The 23,574-nt window shown below is 47.0% G+C and overlaps 1 protein-coding gene across 1 annotated transcript in view; it reads left to right on the top strand.

The window, feature by feature from the left end:
• Positions 1-23,574, top strand: part of RHEB (Ras homolog, mTORC1 binding) — a 43,959-nt gene that overhangs the window by 5,619 nt on the left and 14,766 nt on the right. The window contains exons 2-3 of the mRNA XM_042927127.1: positions 16,743-16,814; positions 23,361-23,428. Of these exons, the coding sequence (XP_042783061.1) occupies positions 16,743-16,814; positions 23,361-23,428 (140 nt within the window). The remainder of the gene's footprint in view (positions 1-16,742; positions 16,815-23,360; positions 23,429-23,574) is intronic.

The raw sequence follows: 23,574 nt of genomic DNA, 5'->3' as shown, positions 1-23,574 counted from the left end.
GGGGCAGGGAGACTTAAGTACAAGCAGCAATGTTATCACAAAATGAGAAACCACCGTCCCTACCTGGGATTACGTAGTCCAAAATATACTTTATTTTTAAATTTTTTTAACGTTTATTTTTGAGGGAGAGGGAGAGAGAGTGAGCAGGGGAGGGGCAGAGAGAGAGGGAGACACAGAATCCGAAGCAGGCTCCAGGCTCTGAGCTGTCAGCACAGAGCTCGACACGGGGCTCGAACCCATGAATTGTGAGATCGTGACTTGAGCGAAAGTCTGCCCCGCTTAACCGACTGAGGCACCCGGGCGCCCTGACGCTTTCTTTCTTTTTTTTTTTTTTTTTTTTTTTTTTTTTTTTTTTTTGAGTTTGTTTATTTATTTTGGTTGGGGGGCAGGGAGAGAATCCCAAGCAGGCTCCGCGCTGTCAGCACAGAGCCCTACGCGGGGCTCAATCCCACGACCCTGGGATCATGACCGGGGCTGAAATCAAGAGTCTGACGCCCGTCAACTGACTGAGCCACACAAGCACCCCCTACGATACTTTTTTCTTAGTTGAAGGTCTAGAATAAGGAGTTAACAACTTTAATATTGTCCATGAGTGGGTTGTATTTAGTTATGCGAATAAGTCAGAGCTGCACTCGAACATGATTGTGCAAGTTAAAGCGTTTTGAAATCTTCAGTGATCACCCTTGAGAGAACCTTTATCCTTAGTTCTAGAACTGTTTATCATCAAGTAGCAAACTAAGCCAAAAGTAATCCAGTTCTCACAGTCCGTCTTAAATCAGAATCCAAACTCTGGTGGGGACCTTTATCATGAATTTCTTGATTGGTTTAGAAATGTAATTTAATATCTCAAACACAGCGGTCCTGGAACGTTATTTAAAATTTTTTTTACGTTTATTTATTTTGAGAGACACACGCACAAGCAGCCGAGGGGCAGAGAGAAGGTTAGAGACAGACTCTCCAGCAGGCTCTATGCCATCAGCGTGGAGCCAGCGTGGGGCTCAAACTCACGAGCTGTGAGATCATGACCCGAGCCAAAATCCAGAGTCGAACACTTAACCGACTGTGCCACCCAGGTGCCCCTGGAATATCATTTTAGTATTTTAACGTTCTTTTTTCTTCCCATGTTTTTTATTTATTTTTTTTTTTTTTTGATTGAGAGACAGACAGAACACTAGCTGGGGAGGGGCAGGGAGAGAGGGAGACGCAGAATTTCGAAGCAGGCTCCAGGCTCCGAGCCGCCAGCCCAGAGCCCGACGCGGGGCTCGAACTCCCGAACCGCGAGATCATGACCTGAGCTGAAGTCGGACGCTTCACCGACGGAGCCACCCAGGCGCCCCAACATTCTTAAACGTATACTGGGCATCTGATAAAAAAGAGTTCTGTGTAGGACATGGGAATTTGAAGTCGAAATTGAGATTAATTTAGAACGGAAGTACTAGAAGCCTTGCATTACGCTCTGTGGGTAAGTGGAAACTGGACAGTGTGAGGATCCCCATAAAATTAACTCCCTCGTGCCCTTGGCTGCTTGGCACCCCCCTTACCTCCCTGTTCCCGCTCCCTCATTTCTCTTTCTGTTGTGCTTGCAGAAAGACTCCTCAGGGACTTTTGAAACAGAAATTGATGTTTCAACAAGATACGTGATCCTACTTTTTGCAAGATTAAAAATTGAATATTAACTCCACAGTGTCATAGTAAATAACTTGCGTCCGTGGAAATGAAAGTATCGACTCTCACAGTTAATGTAGTTCTATGAAATGAAAATGCTCTTCTAAGACTGTATTAGATACAAACGCATCCGGCTGATACTTCACGGTTTTCAAATCTAAATCACACTCAGGATATGTTAAAGAGAATATTTTAAACCGTAGCTTCTCTTTATTCTCGTTCAAGACTTGTATAGACGACTAAAAAACACAAGTGGCAATATTCAACCATGCTGGCTAACATCAAGAGGGATGAGGGCCCAAGGTGATCTTGGCAAAGGGGACGCACCGAGGTAAAATGTGGCGCTCCGTGGCAGGAGGGGAGTGGGAAAACACTGCAATCTCCGGCCTGCCTGCTAGGAGAGAACTCTCCACGGTAGGGTGCATCTCTGAGCAGGCTCATACGGCCTTGAGTACCCCAGGGGGCTGGAATGCGTGACCGGGAGACACAGGAGCTGGGCGCACAGAGTTGGGACCAGAAGGTCGCTGCAGTGCCCATGGGGGGAAGGGATGACCACAGATGGAAAGTCTTATGTTTAGGTTTCAGAAAAGGGTTCCCAAGTGCATACGGGTTGAGGCCCTGGGTTCGCTTCCCAGGCAGGGGCGCCTGGGTGGCTCAGTTGGTTAAGTAAGCATCCGACTTCAGCTCAGGTCGTGATCTCGCGGTCTAGTCTGTGAGTTCGAGCCCCATGTCGGGCTCTGCGCTGACAGCTCAGAGCCTGGAGCCTGCTTCAGAGTCTGTGTCTCCCTCTCTCTCTGCCCCTCCCCCGCTCATGCTGTCTCTTTCTCCCTCTAAAAAAATAATCAGACATTTAAAAAAAAATTTTTTTTTTTTAATTTGCCGGGCATTTGAACCACCCAGCGCTCATTCTGAACCACAGGGGGAGCGGTCTCTTCAGTGCTGGGTGGCGCGTGTCGAGGAGTATTGCCAACTTAGAGTAGTGGTTCTTGGAATTCATGGGCTTTCCCTGGGATTGTGGGCATGTTTTCTGGGGAAAGAGGTGGCTTCTGTCCACTCTCCAAAGGATTTCAGTCCCACCAACCCCCCCCCCCGCCCCCGCCTTTAGTAAGATTGAATTACTGAAATGACTGGTTGAAGGGGCAGCTGGGTGGTTGGTTCATTTGGTGAAGCATCTGACTCGGGCTCAGGTCATGACTCACGGCTCATGAGTTCAAGCCCTGCCTCGGGCTTGCCACGGTCAGAGCAGAGCGGACTTCAGATCCTCTGTCCGCCCCCCCCCCCCCCCCCCCGCCCCTCCCCTGCGCACATGCACCTGTGTGCACGCGTTCTTTCTCTCTCTCTCAAAAAATAAACATTTTTTTAAAATGACTGGTTGAAGAGGACAGGGTGGGGATTAAGTGTCAGATGTTATTCAGATAGGCATTCATTAAATGCTCGAGTAAGTCCCTGCATATGCCAGACGCTGTGTGCTGAGTCACAGAGGCCGAGGCAGTCCTGATCCCTGCCCTCAGGGAGCTTCGTGTAGTGAGGGAGCCACAGTAAGTGCCACTATTAATAGTAATAGTGGTTGTTCTCAAAGCATGGGGTGGGGGGAGGGGGGCCTTCAACTCTGGGAGGTGTAGGTCCTGTTTTTGTGCCTGTTCTGCAGATGAGGAAACTGAGCCACCAAAAGGTTCGACGAGTCGCCCAAGATCACACGTTTATTAAGTAGCTGAGCCAGGATTTGAATCGAAGCAGCGATTCCAGAGCCAGCACCACCGTCCGGGCCCGTTCACAGATCATTTTCACATCCAATCGGGATAAATGCTTTGAAAGACGTAATCCCGGGGACAGCTCTTGTGACCCTGGGTGGGGGTAGACAGTTGTCCCCAAAGAACCGTCATTAAATAATGCTGGAGTTAGCCGGGCAGGGGAAGAAGGGCAAATGCCTTCCAGTCAAAAGGAACGGCACGGGCAGAGCCCCTGAGGGCCAAAGGAGCCTGGCCCAGTGGGGCCGGACCCCTGCGTGGTGAACGAGGCGGAGACAGTGAGATGTGAGCGGGCGGGGAGGTCACGCGGGACTTATATCTGTGTGCGGACTGTCGGTCGGGAACCGGCCTTACAGGCCTTGTCGAAAGTTTTAGACTTTTCCCTAGAAACAGCGAAAAGTCAAGGCTGTTAAGCGACAATTAAGGTGATCTTCGACACCAAGATGGACTAACGTCTTCTCTAAATATATGTCGTGCACGCTGTACTGTCGCAGTAGAGCAAGTGAGGGAAAAGAAGGTGTCATTAGGAAAATCATAAGGAAGAAGACACATTTGCAGCCGGTACATAAACAAGCGAGCGTAGCCGCGTGCCAGTGAAACCTCACTTACAGACGCTGACATTTGAATTTCATCTAACTTCCACATCGGGAAATAGTATTGATTTTTTTTCTTTCCAACCAGTTGAAAATGTAAAAACCATTTGTAGTTCACAGGCTGTACAAAAACACGGGGGGGCCACATCTGGCTCCTGGTCTGTAGTTTGCTGACCCTCCCGTATTGTGCCCTCAAGAAGATCCCTCCCCCCGCTCTGCGAGGTGCACGGGGCAGTCGGGGTGGAAGGGCGAAGACCAGGCACATCCTGCAGGGTCACCAGGCGAGATGTCGGGGACTGGTGGGGTACAGGCAGGATGATGAGGAGACAGAGTTGGCAGGTGATGAGGGGGAAATCGGCAAGGCTGCGGCGTGGGAGACGCTAAGGGTAACCTTCAGGTGGTTCGCGCGAGAGCCCGGATGCGTAATGGTGCCATTGGCAGAAGGGAGAAGGGGTACGCCAGGATTCGGAGATGGACCAGATTCATTTACGTACCTGCCAGATCACACACTCACCCTGCTTGCTGGCTGCGGAGGCCCTAGCAGGGACCCACCCAGTTCCCGTGGTCCTAGAGACAGGTGGCTGTGCCTTCATTTGGGATTCTGAGGAGTTGCTGCTCCCGGATCCCCGGGGCACCCGAGGGAGTGCCCCAACACACCTTCGGGGTGCGGCGTCGTTGCCCTGCTGCCTTGGAAACGGGAGGTTGCAGGACCCAACTTGGAGGTCCCACGTGGCTTACACTGCTCCACCAGGCAGGGGTCCTGAGGATTCGTGTCCATCTACAGGGACATTCCTTGCTTTGGGCGGGGGGAGGGGGGGAGGGGACTTGGGCTCCATCTCTAGACCTTTTCATCCTGCATAATTGCTACCCAAATGCGTAAATGTGGTATGAAATGTTTTCTTCATCTGGCCATGTTTCTGGATGACTGTTACCTGAAAAAACTGGACCGTATACAAAATGGACATACCTGCCATTTCTTAAAGCTTTGTGGAAGTTTTCCTGGTAGGCAGCTAAGTTTATATACAAGTAGGATGTTCCTGTATCCTATTTTTTTCTTTTTTTTTTTTTTTTTGTTAATATTTATTTATTTTGGGGGAGAGCGCGAGAGGGGGACAGAGGATCTGAAGCGGGCTCTGCGCTGACAGGCTGACAGCAGAGAGCCTGATGTGGGGCTCGAACTCACAAACCACGAGATCATGACCTGAGCCGAAGTCGGCCGCTCAACCGACTAAGCCACCCAGGTGCCCCGGATGTTCCTGTATCCTTAAACCGTCGCGTAGAGCAGCATTGCCCGACAGAAATACAATGCAAGCCATAGAGGGAATTTTAAATGTTCCAGTAACCACATTAAACAAGTAAAAAGAAACAGGTGAAATAATTTCAGTGTATGTTTAACTTATTAGCCCAATGTGTCCAAAATATCATTTCAATATATATTGCATATTTTTGGTATTGTTACCTTTTATCCTAAGCTTTCGAAATTCTGTATGTTTTACACTGTGTATGACATGTCTCAGGACTAACCACGTTTCAGATGTTCATCATCCACACATAGGGCTGCTGACCCCCCCGCGGTTGGACAGCCTGGTATATAGCAAGGAATGGATGGGTGGTCATACATGGGTCATTGTAGATTCTTGAAGAACTTTTGAAAAAACAATTTTTTTAAGTTTATTTTATTTACTTATTTTGAGAGACAGAGCTTGAGCGGAGAGAGGCAGAGAGAGAACCCCAAGCAGGCTGCGTGGGGCTCGAACTTTCGAACCATGAGATCATGACCTGAGCTGAAATCAAGAGTCAGACGCTTAACCGCTTAGCCACCCAGGCACCCCGAAGAAATAACTTTCATAAACAACCATTTGCGCTCACCCGATGAATGTCTTCTTTCGTTTTGCTAATTTTTTGTTATTGCTAGTTTTGATGAATCTTAAAACTACATGCTCTTCGGTATGTTAAAAATTGTGTTCTAATTTGGGAATCTATCTCCTGTTTGCTTTTCTCTAGCTCTTTTCCGCCCTGAACCCCAGCCTTCTCCCCAGGTTTGGCTACAAATGTGGAAAAATTCATTCTTCCTTGTTGCCAAGCGTTATCAGGTCTGTCCCCTTGCCTTCCTGCGAGTCTGTATCTCTAAATCAGTCCACGGGAGATGAATCTCCTATTTTAAAACTCTTCAGGGAGCCCTCTCCGTGGCCTTTCTTGGCAGAATTTTGTTTTTCTTTTAGTTTAATAACTCTGACAGTTAATAAAGTTCTTCATTTACGTAGCTCCAGTGTTCATGTTTCCACATAAACTTCTCGTATTCTCCGCAGTGGAAGCATCTGGAAGCATCATGCTTGGCAGGAGTGAGCACCCGGGAAGTATTTGAATGAGTAATAATTTTATGAACCAGTTTTGCTTGGTTATTCTGTCTCGTCTTTGTCGTAATAATAATTGCGCCTTCATTTTTTTTTTCTCACCTAGCATCTATTTTTAAAAAATTGGGAAGGGGGCGTGAAAGACTGAGAAGGTGTCAGCCCCGGTTAACTCACAGGAACAGAGGAGATAATTCACAAGACAGTGTTCTACAAATTCTGAAAACAGTGTCTGGCTTGTAGTCCCTGGTGAACGGTTACATTTTGGATTATCTGCATCCCATGCCTTCCTGGGAGTCTGTGATGGAGGTGTAGACGTAGGTGTGCCTGTCAGAATCACAGCGAACACCGAAGAAGTCTTTACGCGCCCCCTTCTAAAATCAGAAGGTATGCGTAGTTTTTGAAAAGGCTTCCTTGGTGACCTTGACGTTCATGCCTGTCACCCCAGCCCCTCAAAAAAACAGCAGCAGCCTGTTAACAGAACCACACATTTTGTACCGAAGGGGGTGTGGTACTTCAGGGGGGCACGTAACTGGCATTGTGTACCACGTAAGGAGCGCGTTCCTGAATCTTCCTACGGTTCGTTGTTATTCTGGCCCTTCTGATAATGACCCTCAGGGTGCAGTCCATTTATAACCCCAGGCGAGTCTGCGGGTCTTTGCTGCCGCCTGCAAACCTTGTCTTTTCGCTGATGTCCCTCCTGTTGGCGGTTCGCAGAGAAACGCCTTCCTGGGACCCCTGTCCTGTCCCTGTGGCACTCTTGAACCAGCCAAATGCTGCAGAGATGGTGACGTGCCGGTGGCAGGCTTTACTCATTAGCAAGTCAGAACCTTCTGCTCCCGCGTCCTCTGGAGCTGCAAGAAACATGTGGACGTGTTAGGGGAGGACATGTGGAAGGGGGAAGGCCCGGCTCTCCCAGCTGAGTCTAGCCCCCAGCCACCAAGGAATGACTGCTGGACCAGCCCTGCGCTGGGATGCCGAGCCCATCCTTGATTGTAGAATCCGAGAACAGATGACCTGGTTGCTGGCAGTAGCACGAAATTTTGGGGTGGTTTGTTACACAGCAGCGGATGACCGAACAGTTGGGGGTTTCCTGCTTCAGGGGGTGTGTGTGTATTTTTATACTTCTTGATTTCTTTATCATGCTATTTTTTTCAGGTTTTGATTTTTTTTAGGAGTCTGGTCTTGTGTTTTTTTTTTTAATGTTTGTTTATTTTTAAGAGATGGAGAGACAGAGCAGGGAAGGGGCAGAAGGAGAGAGGGAGATACACAATCTGAAGCGGATTTTCCTCCCAAGCTGATTTAGTCATTAACTGATTTAGCAGTTAATAGTATTATTACTAATAGCGACATTTATTGAGGATTTACTAACATTCCAGGTATTCTACATGTATTTTCATTTATGTGTAAGGTCGGTACTGTTAACCATTTGACACATAAGCGAATGGACTCAGGAAAACTGCCTACAGTGACATAGCTAACAATCACCATCCTATTCTGCATAGTAAAAAAATAGTAAATTTCTTCCTCCCACACACATTTTTTTTTTAAGTTTATTTATTTTTGAGAGAGAAGAGAATACGTGCATGTGCAGGGGAGGGGCGGGGAGAGAGAATCCCTAGCAGGCTCCAGACCGTCAGCGCAGAGCCCGATGCGGGGGTTCAAACCCACGAACTGTGGGATCATGACGTGAGCCGAAGTTGGGTGCTTAACCAACAGAGCCACCCAGGCACCCCGTGGCTTCCCCTTTTTTATACTTTTTTAAAAATCAAGTTTTATTGATGTATAACTTGCATATATTAAAATACGCATTTTAAGTGTAAAGTTAGATGAGTTTTGATAGGTTTATTCACCTGTGCAACCATGACTCCGAAAGACAGAACAGAACCTTTGTGTCATCCCCAAACCTTCCTTCATGCCCCAGCCCCACTCCCAGGCAAGCACTGATCTGCTTCCCGTCACCGCGGATTAGTTTTTCTTTGTTCTAAAATTTTATATAAATAGAATCCTGCAATGCATACTCTTTTTGTCTGGCTTCTCTCAGAAAGCGTGATGGTTTTGAGATTCATCCGGTCGTCATGTGTGTAAGTAGTTCCGGTTTATTGCTGAGTACTATCCCGTTGAATGGCCGTGCCCTCATCTGTCTCTCCTGTCACCCGTTGGTTGGTTCCAGTATTTACTAATAAAGCCACGGTAAGCATTTGCTACGTCTTTGTGCACAGGCGGTCATTTTTCTTTGGTAAATACCTAGGAATGGTGTTGCACGAACCACGTATTTCTTAAGTGTGTAACGTTGTGGGAAGCTCCCAAACTCTTCCCCGGTGCCGTTTGTGCCATTTCCCACTTCTGCCGGCAACAAATTAAGAGTTCCGTCCTCACCGAGGCTTGGTATCGTGGATCTTTGTTAACTTTTGCCCCGCTAATAATGAAGGTGGTGGGTCGTGGTTTTATTTGAATTTTCCCAGTGGCTAATGATGTTGAGCATCTTTCCATTTACCTGTTGGTATGGTAATTCATACGTCTTTTGTGATTTGCCTCTTCCAGTCTCTTGCCTGTGCTGTCGGGTTCCTTTTGAGTTATTTTGAATACACACAGAGAGTAGCTCAGCGGTCAGGTCACCGGGAGTTGGGGAGGGGACAGGGGAGTGGAAGTGACGGCTCACAGGCATGGGGGTTCTTTCTGGGGGGATGAAAATGTCCCAGAGTTGGTCGTGGTGACAGCTGCCCAGCCCTGTCAGTGTACTAAAAATGTAATCGTGCTCTTTAAAGAGATGACTTCTATAGTACGTGAATTCCATCTTAATAAAGTTCTTTAAAAAACGAAAGGAAAAACAGGTGTATTCGTGTCCTTTAGGGAAGCACCCCAAATGGTGGGTTGGGGGTGGAGCAACAGAAATGTATTCTGTCACAGCTGTGGGGTCAGAAGTCTGAAATCAAGGTGCTCGCGAGGATCTGTTCCAGTCCGGTCTCCCGGGCTTGTACGTATTGACATGTTTCCGGGGCACCGTTAACAAACCTCATTGCATGGAGTAAAGCAGTGGAGACCCTACTAGTGTGTTTACAGCTGCCTCAGGAGGAGGAGGATCTGGATGAGACTGGGAGGGAATGGGATCCAGAGCACAAGTGGCCAGGAGAGCATTTGTGGGAGGAAGAGGTGGTCACAGCAGGTGACCGCTGAGGTTAGACACCACGTCACGCGCATAGCTGTGTCCCAGGACCTGCCTCATATTAGATGTCCTTTAAATGCGTATGATCAGAGCTGCTGGGAGGAACTAGAGGATTTGGGGTCATCCCGGAGGCTGGAGGAGAAAGGTGACTCAGGGTGATCCAGGAGATGTGAATTTGTTTCCTGACAACAGTGGTTCTCAGGCTTGGGTGCCCCGTAGAATGGGGGCGGGGCTTGTTAACACTTCCAGTAGGTTTGGTTGGGACTTAAGAATATGCCGTTGTAATAGGTGACCCTGGGATGCTGCCGGGACCACATTTTCACCACTTCGGCAGGAGGAAAGGGGGCCGTGGGACAAGCACAGGGGAAAGGTGCAAAGACCGTGGCTTGAGAATAGTCGTTAACCCACAGGGTTGCGGAATTTTTCTGCAGCTGAGCTCCACAGGCTCCCCAAGGGCAAACGATCAGATGAAGGTTTTTCAGGGGCCCGGGGAAAGGAAATTGGAGGGGTTTGACAAGAAAGTAGTGGACAGTGATTTATCTTGGGGCTTAAAGTGATAGGCAAGGAAATGAAGCATGGTGGGGATTGGAGATTCAGGATGTGATCACGCAGAGTGGTAGATTTCTGACCTTTCCGATTACAGCCTGCACTAAGAAAGAGTTTACGTTGTGACGCAGTCATGAATGTTTGTCTAACTGGAAGAAAAGTTTCATCACTTTATTACAGGCGATCCACTCTGGTGTACTCTCTCTTTAAAAACAGTCTGGGGGTGCCTGGGGCCTCAGTCAGTTAAGCGTCCGGCTTCGGCTCAGGTCATGATCTCGTGGTTCAGGAGTTCGAGCCCCACATCGGGCTCTGTGCTGACAGCTCAGAGCCCGGAGCCTGCTTCGGATTCTGTGTCTCTTTTTTTCTCTCCCTCTCCCCTGCTCTCTCTCTCTCCCTCTCTCTCTCTCAAAAATAAACATTGGGGTGCCTGGGTGGCTTAGTCGATTAAGCGTCCGACTTCGGCTCAGGTCATGATCTCACGGTCCGTGAGTTCGAGCCCCACGTCGGGCTCTGTGCTGACAGCTCAGAGCCTGGAGCCTGCTTCGGATTCTGTGTGTCCCTCTCTCTCTCTCCCTCCCCCACTTGAACTCTGTCTCTCATAAACATTTTATATAAATAAATAAACATTAAAAAAATTTTTTTAATTAAAAAAAAAAAACACAGATAGTCTGGTCATAGTTCAGTATATTGACTTCATCACCTGGTGGGTTTCAACCCCCTGGTTTGAAAACTTTACTTCCGGAGATGTGCTCAATAGAAGTCAGAGAGTGAGGGCCGGGAGAATGTCCCGCTTGTGATTGGTACATGGGAGGTGCAGGTGTTAGGAGGGGAGTTGTCTGGGAGGGGTGACCAGCCAGGGTCTGGTGCTGGGCTCACAAGGTGGCTCTCTGAAGCGACACAGATGATTATTGGTGGCAATACAGTGAAGCTTTGAAGCTGAAGTGTTAGCTTATCTACGTGGACATCAGGTCGCATAAGGTGAGGTTAGGAATTTCAGGTGAAAATGAAAGCAGTCCTCGGGGATGGGTTGTGTCCCAGATACATCACACTGCTCTCCGTGGACCCTGTGCCAAGCGACTTGACAGACTAGTTGGTAGATGGAACCTTCTCCTCCCGTTATGCCCCGATGAACAAGTAATGTGCCAGCTGTTCCCGGAGAATGCTGGCTGGGGAGAGGGGGAAGTAATCCAAAAGTAGGGTTTTGTTGTGGGTTTTTTTTTTAGGAGAACAATCATGAAAACGAGTTCAAAATTAACCTGAAAGCTCTTAAAAGGTTTTGTGCACAGCGCTCATTTTGCAGTAATCACAAGTGTGAGAGATTCAGTCAGCAACTGTGCAGGTGTATCTTCCGTGGGGAAAATACCGGGTGAACAAAGTTACTGGGCCCCGTTATCCTTGGCGAGAAACACATAAATGCTGGGTTTACCTGGTAAAAGTGTAGAAGAAACTTAAGAAAAAAAAATTTTTTTAATGTTTATTTATTTTTGAGAGAGAGAGAGAACGTGGGGCCGGGGAGGGCGATGGTCAGAGGGAGAGGGAGACAGAATTCGAATCAAGGATGTGGGAAGTCGTTGGACACTTGACCGACAGAACCCCCCAGGCACCACAGGAAGAAACTTTTTAAAAATGATTTGTAGGATTTGGGGCGGGGGGTCCCTGGCAGCTCAGTCACTTAAACACCCAGTTCTTGATTTTGGCTCAGGTCACGATCTCATGGTTCGTGGGATTGAGCCCCACATCGGGCTCTGCGCTAGACAGCGTGGAGCCTGCTTGGGGTGTTCTCTCTCTCTCTCTCTCTCTCTCTCTCTCTCTCTCTTTTTCTCTCTCTCTCTCTGCCCTTCCCCCTCCCCCGTGCTCTCTCTATAAATAAGTAAACTTAAAAAAAAACGAAAATCTGTAGGATTTTTAAAGTTAAGGGGGGTTTCAGTCTAGCCGAAGAGTATTTGGAAGTTAATTGTGGAAGATGGGGATATTTTGTTTTCACACCTTTTCAGTACTACGTTATGTCACCAAATGAGTGATCTGCGCCCCTCTGTGCGTTAATAACACACATCTGCGTACGTGGTGCCTTTTATTTTCTTTCCGATCACTCCTGTGTTTTCATACAACATTTCTCCAGAGAGTTGATCTGGAATTTGAGGTTCTTCTCAGATCGTACGAATTTATGAGCCTACTGAGAGCACGATTGTTGCTGAAACGTCTTCAGGAAGTAACTAGTGTTTCAGAATCTGAATTTGGTAAATGTAAAGGCCACAGTAAATTCATGACGTTATAATGAAGGGAAAATGTTAAAGGTGATCAAGAATATCACTTGTGGAGGCGCCTGGGTGGCTCAGGCGGTTAAGCGGCCCACTTCGGCTTAGGTCGTGATCTCTCGCAGTTTGTGAGCTCGAGCCCCACATCGGGCTCTGTGCTGACCCCTCAGAGCTTGGAGCCTGTTTCAGATTCTGTGTCTTCCTCTCTCTCCCCACCCCACCCCACCCCCCCCCCCCCCCCCCCCCGCTCTTGCTCTATCTCTCACGCTCTCTAGCGCTCTCGCTCTCGCTCTCAAAAATAAACATTAAAAAAAAATTTTGTGTTTAAAAAGAATATCATTTGTGGATCAGCAATGCCTTTTGTAGCTGCAAACTGCTCTAGAGGACGAGGAGGTCCCTGAAAGCCAGAAATTGCTGGAAGCGAGGCTAAGGACGTTATTAAATTGGGATTTGTTTACTAACATTAATATAAAGGTCTCAACACTGGCTGCCTAATAATGCGACTTTTTATTTATTTTTTTAATGTTTATCTTTATTTTTGAGACAGAGAAAGACAGAGCATAAACGGGGGAGGGGCAGAGAGAGAGGGAGACACAGAATCAGAAGCGGGCTCCAGGCTCTGAGCCGCCGGCACACAGCCCGATGCGGGGCTCGAACTCATCAACTGCGAGATCACGACCCGAGCTGAAGTCGGACGCCCAACCGACCGAGCCACCCAGGCGCCCCATAATGCGACTTTTTAGTGGAAACGGCAGAAAAACCCGCCGTGTCCTGTCAGCAAACGTGGTCTTCCTGTCCCTTCTTCAGTTAAATAATTAATCACCTCCCCCTAGGGGAGAGTGCAGAGGAGGAGAGACCCCAGGGGAGGCCAGAGCCCTCCTGCCTCTGCTAATGGATGGTTCCCTTCTCCCGGGACCAAGCAGATGCAGAGAGCCAGTTGGCTCCCTGAAGACCAGGGTTTTAACTTCGGGCGTCCCGGTTACTCGCCAAGACGAGAGTTGGCTGTGCCAACCCGCACTGTGATTTGCGTTGGACCCCGCTGTCTGCCTTTCGCCGGAATGATTATCCGTGTTTTCAAGTTCAGCGTCAATTTAGCCTTTCGTGTAATGCACGCCCTTCATGACGTATGTGAGAAACTCCTCTTCGGACGCGCGCCAGTAATTGTATTTTTGAAACGTGGGCCGCTCGTTTATGTAATACTCCGTCGTTGCACTTAATCTCGTGCTGTCTTGTTAAGCGTGTGTCTTCTTGAGTTTCTTAAGTTTCCTGGGATAACTTCCGAGGCTCTGCTCTCTGCCCCTTCACCCCTGCAAGTGAGGCCCTTGAAGCTTGCCCGGCACCACTCTGAGCTGTGTTTCCGTGTTTCCTGCCTCTCGGAGGGGCTCCCCATGGGTGTCATGGGCAACCCCTTTCTTCCACTGTTCTTAACCCGGTTCTACTTGGGAAAAGGTGTAAAAATGCTCTGAAGCCCTTGTAACTCTTGCCCATTTGTCTTTAAGAAAAATTACATTGTGCTTCCTTCCTTCTTTCCATTTACAAGCCAAAACCCTCCCTTAGCCTACCTAGGGGTGTCAGAGTGCCCACCGGAGGGCCCAGAAGTCCCCTGAGAAGCCCTAAAGAAGTTTCTTTCTCTCTTTCCTTTCCAATTAAATTTCTTTTGCTTGAAGCAATAGCATTCAGTATAAATAAGAATTTTCCTACTCCTTTAAATTTTTTCAGTTTGGCTGACTTAGTAGACGTTTTTTTCTCTTGCTGTTTCCTTACATAAAATAGGTTTGCTGTCTGTTAACTTAAATGCTCTTTATGAACTAGCTTCGATAACATGCTTTCTTTTGAACACAGTCCCTTTGAGACGTGTGGGCTCCTGGATGACCCCGTATTCCGCATAGCACAGGCAGGCTCATGGTTGGACACCAAAATAAATACTAGATAACTGTTTCTTAATTCCTGTCGAACTGTCTTTCCTTGCCTTGGGCATAAAATTGAGATCTTTTATAACATCCAGAATGCGTGAGAGTGCCCTCTGGACACGTAAGTGTTAATCTCATTCGTTCGTTCCAAAACCTGAGCGTCTGCTGTACCCCTCAGTCACCATACTGGTCTCCGGAGGCTAATGAGCGAAGACAGTGTCCGATAACGTCAAGCACTACGGAGAAAAACCAGGATGGCTGTGATAGAGTGACCCTTAGGGAGTGGGTGCCACCTTAGATGGGGTGGTCTTAGCGGAGGCGTCTCTGAAGAAGGGCCATTGAGCTCCCAAAGTAATGACAAAAGTGAGTCGTGTGCAGAGAATTCTAGAACAGAGGGACAGAGGGGGATGTGCCAGATGGGCCTGGGAGGGTCTGGGGAGGGGCAGCAGAGAGGTTTGGGGGGGGGGGGGTAGGCGGAGCAGAGCCCGGCCTGGTTGGGATTTGGGAACTTACTCTTTTTTTAATTTTTAATGTTTACTTTATTCTTGACAGAGGGAGAGCTAGGAAGCAAGCAGGGGAGGGGCAGAGAGAGAGATGGGGACAGAAGATCCGAAGCGGGCTCTGTGCTGACAGCAGAGAACCTAGTGCAGGGCTCGAACTCATGAACTGTGAGATCATGACCTGAGCCAAAGTCAGCCGCTTAACCGACTGCTCAGCCACCCAGGTGCCCCAGGAAATTTATTCTAATTGAAATGAGGATTTAAAGCAGGGAGGTAACTTTTAATTGTCAAAAGCTCTTGTAGGCTGCTTCTGTAGAGAATGATTTTGGGTTTTAATAATTCTAGAAACACTTTGAATTGTGTGTTTAACTGCCTGTGAGGAGTAAAATAATCCTGCCAACTTGGGGGTTTTCTAGTTGTCTCCCCGCAGCTCTCACTTGTAAACCAGTTTATTAATTCATTAATTTCTAAGTATGGGGGGGTGCTGCCTGTGTTATGGAAACGTGCCAACCGAAACCCCCCAGAAGCAGAAGGCTCCTGGTGCAAACCTCTCTCCCTGAAGGTCTTTTGAGGTGAAAGTCCGGTGAGATGCAGCAAACATGTAGAGCGTGTGTGTAAAGTTAATAGGGAGCGCCTGGCTGGCTCAATCTGAAGAGCATGCTATTCTTGACCTCGGGGTTGTAGGTTCAAGTCCCACACTGGGTGTAGAGATTAGTTAAAAAATTAAATCTTACCCAAAAAACACTAGTGCTCTGGGAGACGTACGAGAGAAGAAAGTGTTTCGGGTGAGATTTGGGTGGGGGGGACCACCTACGTCATTTCCTGGACTGTTCTCACACTATCTTTACAGAGTGCCCCATTCTGAAGTCCAGCAGGTGAAATTTTAGGCATCAAATAGTTGAGAACTTAAGCCTCCGGCTCTTGATTGGTTAGCACATAGGCTCAATTATGAGAAAGTGATTTTATGATAAAGTCCAGAACATTTCTTCATTATTTTGTGTGTGCCAGACATCACTAGGCTTTTGAGACTGAATGGTTCAGGCAGGATTTCTGGCTTCGAGGAGTTTTTTAAAGACTTCTTTTACATGGTCTCACATTGCCCTCTTTAAAAGCTGTACCTGGAGGGGTGCCTGGGTGGCTCAGTCAGTTGAGCGTCCGACTTCGGCTCAGGTCACGATCTCACAGTCTGTGAGTTCAAGCCCCGCGTCAGGCTCTGTGCTGACGGCTCAGGACCTGGAATGTGCTTTAGATTCTATGTCTCCCTCTCTCGCTGTCCCTCCCCCGCTCATGCTCTGTCTCTTTCTCTCTCTCTCTCTCTCTGTCAAAATAAATAAACGTTAAAAAAAAATTTGGGTCACCTGGGTGGCTCCGTCGATTAAGTGTCCGACTTCGGCTCAGGTCATGATCTCGTGGTCTGTGAGTTCGAGCCCCGCGTCGGGCTCTGTGCTGACAGCTCAGAACCTGGAGCCTGCTTCGGATTCTGTGTCTCCCTCTCTCTCTCTGACCCTCCCCTGTTCATGCTCTGTCTCTGTCTCAAAAATAAATAAAACGTTAAAAAGAAAAAATTAAAAGCTGTACCTGGTAACATTTCTAACAGCCACATAGGAAAGAGCCCAAAGAAACAAATCCTGTCTTAATAATTTCTGTATTAAAATTAATACCCACATTTCAGGGACACCAGAGGAAATTAGCTTAGTTTAGACCTTATTGCAGAGTTTACCTTTAACAGAATATGTGAAATGTTTGCTGGTCAGTAATATTTGTTAACGTCACAAAAGTGTTTTAATTCATAATAGCTTAATTGGTTAAATTCCTCTCCTAGAAAGCAGATTCTTGAAATTTTATTTCCTTTTTGAAATTGCCCAAAGGCTTATTTAAAGGAAGGTGTTCTGATCCCAGTACTTTCCGTTTCTTCATCTTGTTAGAGTGGGGTTTTTTTGTAAAATAGTAGATTTTTTTTTTTACCTTAATATGCAAATACATACTGAGCTTTTGCTCTCTTTTATAGGGAAATCCTCATTGACGATTCAGTTTGTTGAAGGCCAATTTGTTGACTCCTACGACCCAACCATAGAAAACAGTAAGTATTGTTTTCAAGGGTTTATAAACTGAGAAGCCTGCATTCTACATACAAACAGCCATTGTGTACTTCGGGAGGCTTTGATTGCAGGGGTTATTGGGGTAAACCTATAGATTTCCAACGGGGGTCCAGAAAAGCTTCCAAAAGTTTGACCCGCTTCACACTGAATGGATTTTTACTCAGTATCCAGATCCCTCCATCGAGAAATTGTTTTCAGTTCCATAGGAATCCAGTCCTACAGTGAACCTCCTGTCCCAGACTCTGCTTCAGGAAAACAAGAAGAGAGAGCACACAATCTCCGCACCCTCCCCCCCCTTCTTCTCAACAGTAGCCCTTTTTAAGGATTCCAAGCTTGAAAAGGAAGGATGAAAACACTCTAGTTCCTTTGTACCTTACTCTTACACGGAATCACCAGCCCTCCCGGCCCCCTCCCCCACAGCCCCCCAACCCCTTCCAGTCCTGAACACTTGAAAGTCAAGGCTGTGGAGTAGTGAGCGATTCTGGGATGGAGAGAGCAGTTGCAGCATGAAAACAGAGTTGGTTCTAAAGCCTGTTGGCATTTCCGGCCACGCGCAGAGAAAAGCCCCAAAGACCGGGACCAACCACAACCTTCATTTACCTTGTCCGGTTTCAATCCATGGTTTCAGAATCTTCTTGAAGGATTCTAGGACCATGAGAGAGGTCTTGATTCTAGAGTCATGGAGGAAAATCTAAAGCACTTCATGCAGAGAAGCTGATTTATTGGAAGCTGCTCTTGTTTCGGGCGATCTTAAAACCCTAAGTAGGCCCTAGAACTAGTCTTCTGAGATTCTTGGCACCTGGGCTTACCCAGGATTTGTCACCAGGAACACACACATTTAAACATGGGATTCATCAAACCCTGATGGACACATTAGACATGAAGCCGACTTAACAGTCAGGTTCGTGAACTAGATTCATAGATCTCATCTGCCCGGCGCTCGAGAGAGAGATTTCCAAAGAGGCTTACGACAGGGGGGTTGACAGACTATGGCTTGTAGGCCAGAAAGACCCACTGCCTTTTTGTACAGCCCATGAGCAAAGAATGGTTTTCACTTTTTTTTTTTTTTTTTTTTTTTGGTTTTTACACATTTTTTAATCATTAAAAAAGGTTTAAGAGAAGAATATTTGGGGCATGTGAAAGTTACGTGAAATTCAGACTTTAGCGTCCATAAAGTTTTATCGGAACCCAGCCATATTCATTCATTTACGTAGTGTCTGTGGCTGCTTTTGTTCTACAGTAGCATCTGGCCCTTTACAGGAAGAGTTTGCCCACCTCTGACTTAAAACATGCAGCTGTCCCTCATGTCCCAGTGTGCTGGTAGCGGGGAAGGAAACCTGTTGGGGCACTGACCCTGGGAAGACCCGGGTTTGAAAGTAACTAAGCTCGGCCAGTGTCCAGAAGGGAAGAGTCCTGACTACGGACACATCCTGTGCTGATCTGTTCGGCCGTGACTTACAGAACAGTGTGCCAGTGTGAGGAGCAGATGAATTTGAATCCTAGGTGGACACGGGCGCCTGGGCGGCTCAGTCGGTGGGGCGTCCGACTTCGGCTCGGGTCGTGATCTCGCCGTTCGTGAGTTCGAGCCCCGCATCGGGCTCTGTGCCGATGGCTCGGAGCCTGGAGCCTGCTTCGGATCCTGTGCCTCCCTCTCTCTCTGCCCCTGCCCTGCTTGTGCGCTCTCTCTGGCTCTCAAAAATGAATAAACGTAAAACAAATTTGAATGCTAGGTGGACAAGTCTGGTTATCTCTCCATTGGAATAAGAACACAAGCAAATCGTGGTCTTGGTCTTAACATTTGCTATACATAACAACTTAGAGAGTTGTGTGTCCTTAAGATAAGGCTCATTTGGGCATTTTATTCACAGAATAATACAGTACGGTTTTCTTGGTTAGGCCTGCCAATAAAGGTGGTTCTTATTTTTGAGTGTTTATGTGTCATTTATAACTAAGGTGGAAGGAAAGTCATGGTGTTGTGTACAGATATATTTTCTTTATATGTAAGTAAAAGATCCAGTGAACGTCCAGCTTCCTTACTTTGATATCATCTCAGAAATTGAATGACCCAACATGAAGTCTGTCAACATCTTTAATCGTATTTTTAATGTTTCCTACTACTTAGTGTTCGGTAAAAAAGACTTTTATTTATTCATGTCAAAAATGAATTCAGAATATTTATTAAAGTCTTTAGGCAGGAGCGAAAATGAGTGTCAGGGTATATGAATCGCTTAAAAGTTCATGAGTTGTATGCAGACATCAGCTTCTGTTTACCCTGCTTCTGACCAACCCAGGAAGAAACCCTTTCTCCACTGTTTCCTGTGCTGTTTGGTCAGAAACGTTGTTCAGTAGGGGCTCCTGGGTGGCTCAGTTGGTTGAGTGTCCCAACTTCGGCTCAGGTCATAATCTAATGGTTTGTGGGTTCGAGCCCCAAGTCGGGCTCTGTGCTCACAGCTCAGAGCCTAGAACCTTCTTCGGATTCTGTCTCTCTCTCTCTCTCTGCCCCTCCCCTGCTCCCACTCTGTCTCTCTCTCTCTCTCTTTCTCAAAAATAAACATTAACAATAAAATAAAATAAACGTTGTTCAGTGATGACAGGGAATTAGAAATGGAACAGGTTATCATAAACCTGTTGCTAACGAATGGATGGTTTTAAGGTTTGAAAAAAAAAAAACACCAGTACTCTGTAAATATGGAAAGAATCCGGTAATCATTTTGCACTTCAGAACATAGAACAGGTGGTTCATAGCAAACATTCAGTGGTGACGCATCTCTGAGACATTACCACAAAAGCAAAACTTCTGAGACGGTGTCATCTCCTTTTAAAATGGAATATAGGAGGGGGCGCCTGGGTGGCTCAGTCGGTTAGGTGTCCCGACTTCGGCCCAGGTCATGATTTCAAGCCCCGCGCCGGGCTCTGTGCTGATGGCTCCGAGCCTGGAGCCTGCTTCAGGTTCTGTGTCTCCCTCTCTCTCTGCCCCTCCCCAGCTTACGCTCTGTCTTTCTCTCTCAAAAATAAACATTAAAAAAAAAAATTTTTTTTAATAAAAGAAAATGGAATGTAGGGGAATAACATGAATAAAACCCTGTATTTTTCTAGCTTGGGGATGTTTTTATGCCAAAAATACTACCTACGCAAATGTGTAGATTGTCCACCATGTTAATCTAACAACTCAATACAAACTAAATTGCTCTGGTGAAATTTAACCAGTAGGGGTAGTTGGTCAATTAGAGGAGGAAAAATAGTAGTGATTTACGGCTTCTGCTATTTCCAGGTAGTACTGTTGATGCGTTAATAAAGCTGAGAAAACGGGACCGTTCTAATTAGGAGTTTTGCAGCATTATCAAGCATCGCATGGTGGGTAGCCTTCTCAGTGGGATACGAATTAGGAGACTGTGATACACTTCAGGAACACAGATCTTATTTGGCGCATTCCAGATCTTCGAAATCTGTCCCTCATCAGTAGGCTCTACGAATACGTCACTGTTAGTCTGCTTGGGGCAGTTTCAGGATTTTCGTTGGGGGAAGTGGGTTAATTTCTCTAGTGATTGAAAAAGGGAGGGGGACGGAGAGAGGGCTGGAGGAAAGCGATACCAGGAGAAAGCCAGCTTTCCACTGCTCTGCAGGATCGGACATGGAGTGCGTAGAAGAATTGGTTCCTAGTTTATGGAGCTGACAGATCTCTTATTACACTTCCTTTTTTTCTATAGTAATAAGAAGAGGCAGTTTTCCATGACAGATGGAAAGGCCTCGATTTCATTTTACTGCTCTGTGTAGGAGGATTTACATCCTTTTTATGTGCAAGGATATACTAACACATTGATCAATAGCTTCATTTCCTTTATCTTCTGTACAATTACGTGTCGTCCCATTTGACTCTTCCCTCGTGGCCAGTATTTCTCCCGTCTCCTTGGCTGAATCTTGATCTTCCTGACCTGGCAGTATCGGGGGGGCCCTGGGCTCCAAAGTCCGGCTAGGGCTTTGGCGGTACTTGATCGCCAGCGATCTTCCCTTCTTCCCAGAAGTTTGCTTGTTTCCCAAAACCCCCAGTCGCTCCCTCTCCCCCAGACTCAGGGCTTTTCTGTTCAGCTGCCCTCGCTTCCCCTTGGGTGTAGTCTTCTTCATTTGCTTCCTCCCCCATCTGCAGCGCTCCTTCCCCGGGCTTTCCCGAATTGGCAAATGGCAATTCATGCATCTCGTGGCTCAAGCCAAAAACTCTGGAGTCCTCCCACCTCTCCATTTTCTCACACCCTGCCTCCAGCCAGAAATCCTTTTGGCTCAGGGCGCTTGGTTGGCTCAGTCGGTTGAGCATCCAACTTCGGCTCAGGTCATGATCTCTTGGTTCCTGAGTTTGAACCACACATCGGGCTCTGTGCCGACAGCTCGGAGCCTGGAGCCTGCTTCGGATTCTGTGTGTGTGTCTCTCTCTCTGTCTCTCCCCGCTTGTGCTCGCGCACTCTTGCGCTCTCTCTCTCTCTCTCTCTCTCTCTCTCTCTCTCTCTCAAAAGTAAACATTTAAAAAAAAATTTTTTTTTCATCCTTTTGGCTCTCCCTTTGAATTCCACCATGGCTCTCTGGTCCCAGACCACCATCGTTGTCTTCAGATCCCGAGTCTACGTAAGCACTATATTATGGACCCCCACCAATGTCCTTGGTCCATTCTTGTCCATTTCTCTTATTCACAGCATAGCCAGCGCGATCTCTTTAAAATATAAATCAGACCAAGTTACTCCCCTGCCTCAGAACCCTTGGTTTCCCAGCACATTTAGAATGAAACTCTGAAGTCCTTACCATCTCCTAAAAGGTCCTCTGCCTCCTCCCCAACCTGGTTACCTCCCCAGCACTCTCTCCGCTTCTGCGCTGATCTTGCTTCTTCTCGCTGGGCTTTGGCACTTGCTGTTTGACCTCCCGATGCTCTTCTCCCAAAGACGGTGCCTGACGGTGTCTCGACCCTTCCTTCCCCCCGGGGCTGTAAGCATGCTGAGGTCAGCTGCAGTATTTCGAGCTCCTGGAACAGTGCTCCTGGCGTTCATAGGTACTCAAGAAGGAGCTCTTGCGAGAATGAGTGATGTTTTGTTTAGTAGTGTTGACATAATAATTATGTCATACTTCATAACCACAGTTACTTAAATCTAATTGAAGGTTACTTGTTTTACTGCTCATCACGGTTCCTTATATAAATTTCATCGTCTTGAATGCACTTTTTGATCTTCCCCGACTAAGGTGTCAGTGGCAGGTTTTCACACAGGAGCATCATGACTGCCCCCTGGCTGATAGTGATCAAAAGCACAGTCAAGGCCTGGTGCACCCCACATTCAGAGAAGTTCCAGTGCGGAAGAAAAATGCAATAAAATTGATGAAACACATTATGTTGTGTACTCCCTATCTTGAAATAATGTGGATTCGGTTTTCATCTGGTGAAATTATTCTCTAAAGTGGTAGTCTCCATTAAGGCACGCAAATGAAGGGGGAAAAAATGTGGCAACTGGTGTGGATGGCCTGGTCTGTGGTCTTTCCTCCCGATTCTAGCACCACTGCTGGCCGTAGGGGAGTGCTCCCGTGGAACTCCTCCTCCAGAGAAGATCTCTTCTCTGTCCACCCTTGTCACCTCTAAGTTTCCTCTCCTAATTTTCATATGTCTGCTGTGCTTTCCCTTTTGGCTGTGGGATAAAGTGGACAACAGCGGGTCCTCTCCCAGCTGTGCAAGGGACCGATTCTGTGGCCTGGTTCTGGTCCAGTCGAGTGGCCAGCCAGGAGATCCAACGACGCGTCTTAAGTGAAGATGGCCGGGACCATGGACGCAAAAGAAATAAGTTCCGTTCTGCTGTCAGGGTTCCAGATGGTTACTCTTCAATATTCTCTTACTATTAATAGTTCTTTTCCTCTTTTGTCTACATTTGTTTGAAGTCTGTCTCCTCAGGATTCTGAATGGACTTTTCCGGAAGTTATGAGTCTTGTGTTTTTCCCCCCCTTGGTAGGGAAGAGAGATTGTCACAAATTGCTCAGATGCTTAAGCTAAGTGGGAATGATGGCTTTCATGCAGAACACCTGTTCCATTGCTGTTTTATGTCGATGAAATTGATAATTTTTTTTATGTACTGGACGTTCTTAACACTTCAGTTAATATTAGCTGTTTGTGCTCTGACACCAGACTTCTAAATTAATGAAAGGTTTTGTGCTTTGGGTCCATTCTAGACCTCACACTTTATGTAATATATTTCTCTTTTTCACAGAGGAAGCTGTAAGCCACGGAGCACTCAAATGACTTTTACAGCATATGAATTGTTGCCTAATTTCAGTTTCATGGAACAAGGTTCAAGGTGTACCGAAGCTGGATTTTCATCCATCAGCTTGTGTCTATTAAATAATGGAAGAGGGAAGAATCTGTAAACTCAGATCTGTTCCATTTTGTTTTGTGGGATCTTTATGAAACGATTAGGGACTCTTCTTAATCGGTGGTCAGTGTTCAAGCTTTAACTGATCTAAAGTCAATTCTTTTTACTAATATTTAATTCCCTTTTTCCCTGTAGCTTTCACAAAATTGATCACAGTAAATGGACAAGAATATCATCTTCAGCTTGTTGACACAGCTGGACAAGTAAGTCTGGTGTCTCAGAGTCCCCTTCCGCTGTCCTCTGTCTAGCGGTCCTGGCCCTGCTGTTGATACTTAAATGCAACAGTGATGCCAGGAAAACCCCTCCTGATTTATGTGTGCCTGAATATTAACAGGCTGTCTTCTAAGAC

This window comes from Panthera leo, chromosome A2, assembly GCF_018350215.1.
Source record: "Panthera leo isolate Ple1 chromosome A2, P.leo_Ple1_pat1.1, whole genome shotgun sequence".
Classification (NCBI taxonomy): domain Eukaryota; kingdom Metazoa; phylum Chordata; class Mammalia; order Carnivora; family Felidae; genus Panthera; species Panthera leo.
This window is presented reverse-complemented; position numbering and strand designations above follow the sequence as displayed.